At 41.5% G+C, this 10,994-nt stretch overlaps 1 protein-coding gene across 1 annotated transcript; it reads left to right on the forward strand.

The window, feature by feature from the left end:
• The first annotated feature begins 9,690 nt into the window (after window positions 1–9,690).
• LOC4338655 (uncharacterized) lies at window positions 9,691–10,633 on the forward strand. The gene has a single exon (XM_015783419.3). The coding sequence runs from the start codon at window positions 9,785–9,787 to the stop codon at window positions 10,454–10,456; it is 672 nt and encodes a 223-aa protein (XP_015638905.1). The 5' UTR covers window positions 9,691–9,784; the 3' UTR covers window positions 10,457–10,633.
• The last annotated feature ends 361 nt before the right edge of the window (window positions 10,634–10,994 follow it).

Here is a 10,994-nt window from a genome sequence, read left to right on the forward strand (position 1 = left end):
TATTTACTAGTTACGGATGGTGTGTATGATATAAGGATCTAAGCAGTGGCATGCTAGGTGGTACTGTGGTCCATGAACTACCTAAAAATTTAATCGAGATTAAAACTATATTATATATGCAAGTTAATATAATAAAAATTATATAGTGGACCATCCATTTAATTGACCTTACATATAGATGGATCACTTTTACTCTAAATCCTAACTACGCCACTGGCTCTAAGCCTGATTTGCAATCCATTTTTCGAATTCGTTTTAAGTTATTGTTTTTAGCTGAATCTTTGTGAATGTACCATAAATCTACTGAAACCAGCCTGCAGTTAAATCCGTTGAACTTTACCTTTCAAACTTGGTTCTTCAATTGATTTTACGACTATCAGGTATTCATGTACACTTAGGATCGATGAATAAGCTAGCTACCTTGATGTTTTATTCCTTCTTATGAATCTTCTTTTTTATGCGATGGCCATGAATCAAGTGATTAACAATTCAATAAACTTGGAACTCTGATACTCTACACACACGTTCAAATTACTCCCTTCTGGACAGGCATGGACAAAACATGACGAAACTCTGCTATGTTGTTCCCAACGTGATATCCCCTTGTTTATCACCACACTAGTACACTGCAGCACACATATTCTTTCCAGTGGAACATTAACCAAACCTTGTACAAGTACGGAGTACGACCGATCGACCGGCTCCGTTGTCCTCTTAATATATATCCAAAGCAGCATTCCAATTTTTTCCAAGCATATACTCCTACTACTCGCATCGCATGCACTGGTCTTCTCTGCCCTTCAACCACGTTAACGTTTTGGTCCTCGTGGGCACACGGAACACGTGACCTAATTAGCACGCTAGCTCTACCTACTACCTCTACCTGCCTAATGCACGTGCTAATTAGAAAGACCAAAAAGGGGAGTGGTACGTACATTGCTTTCTGTCCATCAGGTTTTGCATGTCAAATTAAGTTAGCCAACGCCCTTCTCAGCGCCGCTCTTTGGTACTTTTGACCGACTGACTGACGACGAATGAGTACTACCTTCATCTAAAAATATTTTACCTTCGTTCTAAAATAATTGTTGTTTTAGGATTTAAAATTTGTTGCAAAAAGTTTATCACTTTAGATAGTGTTTGGTTACAAGGATGGGATGTGACACGATGGGACGAACCCACTTTCAGGGGTGTTTGGTTGAGGGACGAGTGGGATGGGTTGGTTCCTGGAGAGGAATATTCCTCTCAGACCCGGGACCAACCGATATAAGAAAATCTCGCGGGCGAACTCATCCCACCTGGGACGAGCGAACGGCGTGACGACGCCTTGCTCGCGCGCTCGCCCTGCTCGCCCTCGGGAGCAGTGGCATACGGCTTGGGCGACGGTGGCGGTAGGGGGCTCGGCGACGGCGGATCCAGTGGTGGGGAGGGCGGCAGCGGCAGATCCAGTGGTGGGGAGGGCGGCGGCGGCAGATCCGGCGATGGGGAGGACTGCGGCGGCGGATCCGGAGGCAGGGGACTGTTACGGAGGAGGAGCGGCGGTGGCGTGCGGGGAGGAACTCGCGAAGGTTGAGGGGCAGCGGCATGCCATGGTCATGTGGGAGGTGAGCAAGCCATGGTTCTCTTCCTCTTGCTCTTACTCGCCGCTGGCTTTCTCGTCCACACGCCCGCTCGGAGACCATCTCTTTCTCTTGCTCGCCGCCGGCATGCTCGCCCGCACGCCCGCCCGATCGTTGACGGTGGTTGCAAACAGCGTCCATCCCATCTCTCTCTTGTCCCTTTAATCAAACAAAAAATTGGGATCATCCCATCCTACAAACCAAACATGTGAGTGGAATCATCCCAACCAAAAAATCAGGGATGGTTCCATCCCATCCCACTTAGTCCCGAAATCAAACACATGCTTAGAGTAACTTTTGTCGCATCAATCACCTTCAATTCAATTTTTTTTTCATTCTACTCCCAATTACTCCCTCCATTCCAAAATATAAGGCATAACCACCCTGACCCAAACACCAAGAAACAATTATTATCACCTCTTTGTTTGAATCAATCCAATTAATACAATACATGCACCCAATAGAATTAAACATCTTGTGAGTGTATGATTTAAAAAATACTCCCTCCGTACTCATAAAGGAAGTCGTTTAGGATAATGTTTAAGTCAAACGTTGGGAATATAAATCATGAATAACTCTCAAGTTGTTGAGTTTGAAAATATAAAAATTATATGAATAGATTTGTCTTGAAAAATACTTTCATAAAAGTATATATATATATATATATCACTTTTCAGAAATATTTTTATAGAAACAAGAAGTCAAAGTTGTGTTTTAAAGACCGTGTCGCTGTTCTAAACGACTTTCTTTATGAGTATGGAGGGAGTACTAATTTAGGAGAGAAGAGATGCTAATTAATTGTTATGCATATATGCACGCCTTATATTATGAAGCAACTTTAAAAAGTAGTTGTGCCCTATATTTTGGAATGGAGGGAGTATCTTCTTATTTACATTCCCATAACATTTAATAGGGGGTGCTGTAGTCATTTTTGCTCTTGAGTTTTAATAGATGACGCCGTTAATTTTTTCTCACATGTTTGACCATTCGTCTTATTCAAAAATTTTATACAAATGTATAAGATATAAATCACACTTAAAGTACTATGAGTGATAAAACAACTCATAACAAAATAAATTATAATTACGTAAATTTTTTGAATAAGACGAATGGTCAAACATGTGAGAAAAAGTTAACAGTGTCATCTATTAAAAAACGGAGGTGGTATTAAACAACCTATAACAACAACTATTGTGGACGAAGGGAGTAACATTTTCGGACGGAGGAAATAGCTGACGAGATTCAAGATGAATTATATGTTGTGTTCAGTTTAATCCCTCGCGCACGTAAAACGGAATAATTATTAGTATATAATTAATTAAGTATTAGCTAAATTCTTTTAAAGAATGGATCACTATGTTTTTTAAATAATTTTTGTATAGAATTTTTTTTAAAAAAATACTATTGTTTAGCCATTCGGGAAATATGCACGTCGAAAACAAAGGAGAAAAAGTGGGAGCCAAACACAGACTTAGCATTAGTTTCAAGTTTCAACCGTGATTATTATTTAAATTGTTAGTGCTATTATTACTCTTTCCATCCCAAAATATAAACATTTTTAAGCATAGTGACAAGTACTCTCTCCGTCCCAAAATATAAACATTTTTAAGCCTAGTGACAAGTTAAATGTTTTTAACTTTGACCATTATTAGAAAAAAAATTAAAAAATCAATCATATAAAATTGATGTTACTAGATTTATCATTAAACAAACTATCATAATATATAACTCTTTTTATTTAAAATATTTTTATTTTTATAGATATTGTTCGTCAAAGTAACATCTCGAAGACCGTATCAGTATCTAAACATGTTTATATTTTGAAACTCTGCAAGGACGTCGTCCTAGTTCATCGAAATGGTCATCGAGGTTGACATGTAATCCGTACATTTTGTGCTTAGCTAGCTCATCAAGGGCATATGTACTTATTTTCCCTTGTTTTGAACGGAATAATTCGGTTGGGGTGTTTAGGACGGTTTGGGTATTGTCTTAATGAACCTTGACCTGTTCCAATTACTGTGTATGCCCAAAGGTTGATGACTTGATGTGGCGTGGAGAGATTTATCGGTTCATATGGATCACTACGAGCAGTGGCGAAGGTAAGGGGGTGCCAAAGGGTGCCAACACCCCCCTATCCAAACACTACCACCACTACACCCTCATGTATTTTACTCTATATTAAGTTAGCTAAGATAAGTATTTATCTAGTTTATTTTGTGTAGCTTGAAAGTATTATCAATTTAATTAGTTAGCAAGTCTAAAAAATATTAGCAAGAAACATGATCTACAAAATTAGTTTGTGATTTCTCATATTTTTCAAAGTAAAATAGATGATACTTATTTGTGAGATTATTTAATAGTTTACATTAAAAGAATTTAGCAATAAAGACTAGTTTTAAATTTCCAATGATATTATTAAAGAGCTAAAATTTAAGTTTTTCTTAAAGGACTAGTTTACGCATTGCTTGTTATTGACGGTGACTATTCTTAAAGGACTAGTTATTCGGTCTCATGGTTTATCTTCACCCCACACCCCCCTAATCTCAAATCCTGGCTTCGTCCCTGACTACGAGTGCATGGTTCTCCTAAGAGCAAGGCCAGTAATACAGCCGACCTATTAGCTATAAGGTTCTGTGTAGTCTTCTCTTAGCTTACCCATATAATAGTTAGCTCTTTATAATTAATACATGGCCCACTTATCTCTCTCACAGAGTTTCTTGGTTCTTATGTCCAAGTCGGCTGTAAGTTTACAGCCATTTTCTCCTCTCTCTCCTCTCTTCTCTCCTCCACCTCAGCATTTAGCCGGCTTATAGCCTACTATTATACTTGCTCTAAATATTAGTAATTCTCTTTTTTTATAATGAACAACACTTTTGTCAGGGTTATGGATACCACGTACCTAATAGTAGTTGACTAAATCTCGGCAGGACCCACCACGTACCATGTCTTATACGGAAACAACCTTCGGATATAGGAGGAGTTCTGGATAAGGAAAGACAACTAGAGTTCTACATGGAAATGACAAGGACTACTCGGATTGTATCCATATTGATTTCCCTAGTTCTATTTGTAAAGGGGACACCTATAAATATAAATACAAGGCCTCCTAGGAGGAGAGGGGAGACGAAACAATAGATCAATATACAAGCCAACATACGCCAAGACAAGCCGCCAGATATCAACATTGGAGATAAGCCTAGTAGTCTCCATACGGTACCTACGACTACCGTCAAGAGGGATCTAACGCTATCTCTGATCTCGCCGGACACGGATTTGAGGAGGAAGACTACTCTGTTGTCGACTACGTGTCAGCACTTCAGACAGCCATGTTGACAATAGATAGATAGGCTACCCCAAATATTGTACCGGTGTGATTATGGTAAATAAGAGCAACGACCGGCTACGGCCAACAGGAGTAGGGTTATTACCTGACAATTCAAGGGCCTGAACCTGTATATAAATCATCGTCTCCATCTTTTTTACTATAATCTCGCATATATTCTAGTACCAACGATCCCCATACTATGCAAATACCGGAATCGCGACATCAAACGTCGATAACCTTTTAAATAACATTTAACTATTTATCTTACTAAAAATACTATAAATATGCTAAAATATATATCATATATACTTAAAGTTTTTTAAATGATAAAACATATCACAACAAAATAAATAATATTATATAGAATTTTTTAATAGGGTGAATGGTCAAACATAATAGGTTAATCGTGTCATCTATTATAAAAAAAATAGAGTATATGTTTTAAAGAAAGGTTGGTATGTAAAAGTAACCTATGCGCTTGTTTATTTCCTAACTTTTTCTTCAAACTTCCAACTTTAATTTCCATCGCATCAAAACTTTTCTACACACATAAACTTTCAACTTTTTTCTTCAAACTTCCAATTTTAGTCAAACATATAATTTTGGTATAGAACTAAACACAGCCTATTTGAAATTCCTTTTCCTTACAACTGTACTGAGATCTTGCGTCAGACACAAATGGGCGGCCGACATATGTGAGCACAAATGGGACAAATCCAATTCCTACTCCTCCTGGGCACCTGGGCCATGGTACGAAGCCTAGGAGTAAAAACCAATTAGCCTAACAATATTCCTATTACAGAGAGAACAGATATATCATTGGAATGAAGAAGGGGTCGATGCCTGAAGAATGTTGGAGTACGAATCATGAAGTTAATCAAATGGAACAAATTAAATTTGGTTGGAACACGGAAAAATAGGCTCTCCACAGAGGCACAAGTACCCATTTTTTTAGTGTTCACTGTTATACAAGAGACATATATTGCGTAACTTGAGTAATTGTATTGAGCCTCAAGAGATGACGTATAACAATAGAGATAAGAGAAAAAGATTAGATATGATGAATGATTCTAAACAAATCATCAATCGTATCCTAATATTCCTATAACTGCCATATCTATACTCATTTAAAAGGTCCCAATAGTTGTGGTGAGGGGGGAATTGTCACCATCCACCACCACGGCCATATGGATCCCCCAACCTCAAGCCATAAAATAAGAATTTTTTTAAGTGAAGCAAAATTGATGAGAAATAATATGATGTGAAGATTTTATAATGATAATATTTTTTTAGGCTTTAAAGTCTTGTTTATAGCCCGTTAAAATAAATGACCATAAGTACTATCTCCGCCCATAAAGACTTCATTTCAATTGATAAACATTAGTAATTCCATTACTTATGACATTCTTCAAAGTTTGGTTAGTGTGACCTGTGATTCTGTGTGATTCTACTAGTACTAGCTAAATGTTTGTGCGTTGCAACAAAATTTCAATCTTAAACCATTTTCTATTATCTAACTATAAGATAATACTTGCATTAGTTGAATGTTAGAAATTAGGCTGACATACATTACATAAAATTATTTTTCATTGTCTAATCGAAGATGCCATCATATTTTCCAGTTGTTAGTTTGAGATACATCCCACCAACCCCATTGTTTGGGGCCTTGGGCTCATATGACAGTGATAGTTGACTATTACAGTCACTGCATATGGATCCCACCCTGTTGCCCCACACGTAAGTATCTATAATGGTAATGGCATTACGATAAAGGATGAGAACCCGACAGTGATGTTGGATGGCTGGCAGAACTACCATCAACATTTAAAGTAGTATAGATAAATCAACTTAGGAAACAAGAACAAAGATGTTGCATCAGTTAAAATAATAATCCACACCATGGTTGGGCCAAGTGGTTTAATTTCTTTGGTAAATTGGTTACCTTAGATCCTTAAAAAAATGCCTACCTTTCTTGAATGCGACAGTCAACACCGACACGGGTTTAGCTTATGCAGAAAGTATTATTGTTCAAACAAAAAGGTATTATCGTTGTTTCTATGGCACAAGAAAACGTACACATGCACGAAATGAGGAAATCTCTGCTCATTTTGATGCAGCTGATGGTGACGCAGGACCATTCATCATTCATGCGATATGCAATTCCATTTTTTTCTCAAGCATGTCGGCCAGCTGATAGCTAGCTTGTATTGGTTGATACACCGCTTGAAGAAGGAAGCTGATTGACGATTGACTAATGACCTAGCTGACAGATATCAAAACAATGGATGGAAAATTTCCTCTACTGAACCGTTGTCTACACAAGGCACCAGCTAATTGTAATGCAACGCAGTCGTACGTAGTAGTCTAGAACTGAAAGAAAAGTCATTTCTCTGTTTTGAAAAACAACTACGAGTATTGTTTTCTCTCTTTCAATTTGCTGTATTAATTAGATGGTTCAGTTTGTCATGCATAAACTTTATTTAAATGTGTGGAGTCTAATTTTAAGTATTAGATTATATCTGCAGGAAGTACTCTGTTTCTGGCTTTTTGGGAAGACTTTCTCACTATTGATATTAGTGTAATTCGTATAAAATATGCATCCGTTTTTAAATATGATAAATCACTTTGAACATAATGTTTAACCATTTGTATTATAAAAAATATAAGTAATATTTATTTTTTATGACTTGTTTTATTATTAAATACACTTTAAGTATATTTTTTATATTTGCACTATTTTTTTAATGCCCTATTCGAAAGCAATTGCGATGGTTCCAGCCGTTGCAACATTGCTTGTATTGCTGCTATTATTGTGGCGTTGCGGCTATAGCTGCAATGTAGCCACAACAATCACTATATAAAACATGAGGGCAGCTACACAACGGGATACCGTTGCAACGGGATATTTTAAGTGACTCTCTCTTTTCCTTTCCTCTGTCCACATGTGCTCCCTGGTACCTGATACCTAGTATATCCACATGTGCTCCCTGGTACCTGATACCTGGTATGTCCACGTGTGCTCCCTGGTACCTGATATCTGGTACCTTACCTACCTGGTACCTGGTACCTTTGGTACCGACTAGGTATCGACCGATACCTGATACCTGATACCTGGTACCTTAGGTACCGGTTGGTACCTGATACCTTTGGTACCGACTAGGTATCGACTGATATCTGATACCCGGTGCCAAGGTATTGGGTGGTACCTAGGTATCAGCCTGATACTTGTGGGGTATCAGAGGGTACCGTCAAAAAGAGGAGGAGATGTGGGGGAGGGAGGGCCGCAACGGCGAAGGATGGCATCGAGGAGGAACGGCGAGTTGAGGGTCGAGGCCCGAGCCAGAGAGCGTGAGAAGTCTCGAGGAGAAGCCGAGGAGGAGGTTGACAGCCATACCTGTTGTAAGTTGACGCAGGCTGCTGGCGTCCATCCCGGAGGCGCAAAGCGGCAGGCTGCAGCGGGGACGACGGTGACGCCGAGGCCGAGGGCGAGGACGAGGGGAGCTCCCACTTCTGCCCTCCCCGGGGTGACGAGTCCCCGGCGCAGACCCGACCGACGAGGGCGGCGAGCCAGAGCGGCGCAGCAAGGGGAGGCGAGCTTGAGGGCGACCCCGCTGAGGGTTGGCCGACCTCGCCGACGCAGTGCTGTCGTCGTCCTCCTCGGCCGCCGGAGACGACGACGACGACCCCTTCCTCCCGGCCGGCTTCGTCTCCACTCGGCCTTCTTGAGAGAGAGAGAGAGGAGGGGAGTGAGATGAGAGTGAGATGGGGATTGCGTCGGGTGGATGAGGATGCGGGTGGTCGGATGAATAAGGTTGAAGAGCTATCCCGACACCACGGGATACCGGGGAGTAGATTTTCTCATAATACATAGTTTTATAAAATGAATGGACAAATTTCATACCAAAAGTTAATAGCGTTTTCATACAAATTTAAAGCGGAGGGAGCACTTTACTCACACATTGAAAAGCAACAAAATAGTGGCTAGGTAACACATCTCTATATTTGATCTGCAGGTACCATCGTCTTTTAAGCCCAATATAGAGTAAATAACTTTTAATTTAAGCTAATTTTATTTCTGCCGGACATCGCAATTACAAAAGGAGCTCTTCCCATTTATGTGTGGCATATACTACTACTCCATATAGCTTATTGACTTTGACATATAAAAAAAAGCTGAGCGCTGATTGTGCTTTGGATCAAAAGCAATTTTAAACTTTAAACATTGATTTTTAACAACATATCTATATTTTTCAGCATTTTTTTCCCTAGAAATCATGTAATTGTGCTATTCAAGGAAAGTAAAAGAGCACCTAAAATTAATAAAAAAACAAAATTTAAAAAATTTAAATTAGCTTTAGGTTACAATTATAGCACAATCAAGCGCAGCCCAAGAGTATATATAACCCTGCTTGCTAATGATGGACCCGGGGATTTGACCCAATTATCAGCACCCCCACCTAATTAAGCTACTTTCCACGAGAAGAACCACTCACTAAGCACGATTAACGCTAGAAGCTTCCATTCCAAGCTCCAATCGGTCGTTGACATGACAAGACTCACCACTAATTAATTAATGACACACCTGGTTAGATTTTTGAACACCCATCTGGTCAACCCCACGTAAAACTAACCAAAAAAAAAATTCAAACCCCAATTTTTGACTTTTTAAATGTCAACCCCCACGATTCCATTTTTTTATTCAACGCTCCCCCTATATATACATCTTCGCACCAACAAATCCTCAAATCTTGTGGAAAAGAAATCGAAGAGAGAGCGCCTCTTCCGCGACCTCGCTTCTAGTCCAGAAGCTTCTAGAATATTCTAGATCGTGGTTAGTGCATCCATGGGCAACGGCATGTCTCCGTGCCTGTGCTCCCCGCCCGTGCACGGCGAGGAGGCGGCGGCGGAGGCGGCGGCGGCGAGGCTGGTGTTCTGGGGCGGGGCGGCGAGCCAGCTGGTGGCGTCCGCGGCGACGACGGCCGGCGACGTCATGGCGGAGCTCCCCGGCCACCTCGTCTGCGCCGGCGACTCGTTCTTCATCGGCCTCCCGATCCCGGCGCTGCCGGCCGGCGAGGAGCTGGCGGCGGGGCGGACGTACTTCGTGCTCCCCGCCGCGCGGTTCTCGTGCCAGCAGGCGCTCACCGCCGCGTCGCTCGCGTCGCTGTCGCCGTCCCCGGCCGCGAAGGTGTCCCTCGCCGGCGGCGCGTCGTCGCCGTTCGAGTACGTGACGGGCGACGACGGCATGGCGCTCATCAGGGTCCTCCCGGAGTTCATCGAGAGGGCGATCACCTGCGTGGCCCGCGTCGCGGGCGGCGGCAAGGCGGGCGGCGAGGCGGCGGCCGACGACCAGCTGTGCAGCACGCCGGAGCTGAGGAAGCACTACATGCAGCTGGTGGGCGCGCGGCAGCAGCGGCCGTGGTCGCCGGGGCTCGAGACGATATCGGAGGCCGAGAAGCGGCGGCGGCGGCGGTCGCCGGTGAGGCTGGTCGCGCTGGCGAAGGCGGCGTCAAGATAGCATTGGCGGCCGCGCCAAAAAAGAGTTCGGATTTGTGCATAGATACGGATGGAGACAAGTATACGGATTTGATTTAGTTCTAGCTCATTTTGAAGACAGTCAAATTAGATGAAAATTTGATGCAAAAATTGGCAAATTGAAGAATTAATTGACCGTCCAATTTTGCCGCAAGGCCGATGATACTTCTTGCAGTTCATGTTCATTTGTTTTGACTCCTGTCTCCAGTTGGTCGGTGGAAACGAAATGGCACCATTGGAAACTTCAAAATCCTAATCTCCCTTTCCGAGAGGAGGACATTCACATGATTTCTGGAGAAATTTCACAGCAAGATCAATTTCAACACGAAAAGAGGAAAAAATTTGCATTGTGGCATTAGAATTATTTTATAGTCCAATTTTCCTCAAGGCCGTCAATACTTTCTTAAATTTCATAGTTCCCTTAACCTCAAGAAAGGAAATGGCATCGGAGAGCTCATGTTGATTCCAATTTGATTTCTATCTGAAACTTAGCCCCGTTCCGAACGAAAATTTTCACATGA

This window comes from Oryza sativa, chromosome 5 (genome assembly GCF_034140825.1).
Source record: "Oryza sativa Japonica Group chromosome 5, ASM3414082v1".
Classification (NCBI taxonomy): domain Eukaryota; kingdom Viridiplantae; phylum Streptophyta; class Magnoliopsida; order Poales; family Poaceae; genus Oryza; species Oryza sativa.

What these genes read in the sequence shown, in the direction of transcription:
- LOC4338655 (XM_015783419.3), top strand. Translation starts at nt 9,785, where the DNA reads ATGGGCAACGGCATGTCTCCGTGCCTGTGCTCCCCGCCCGTGCACGGC.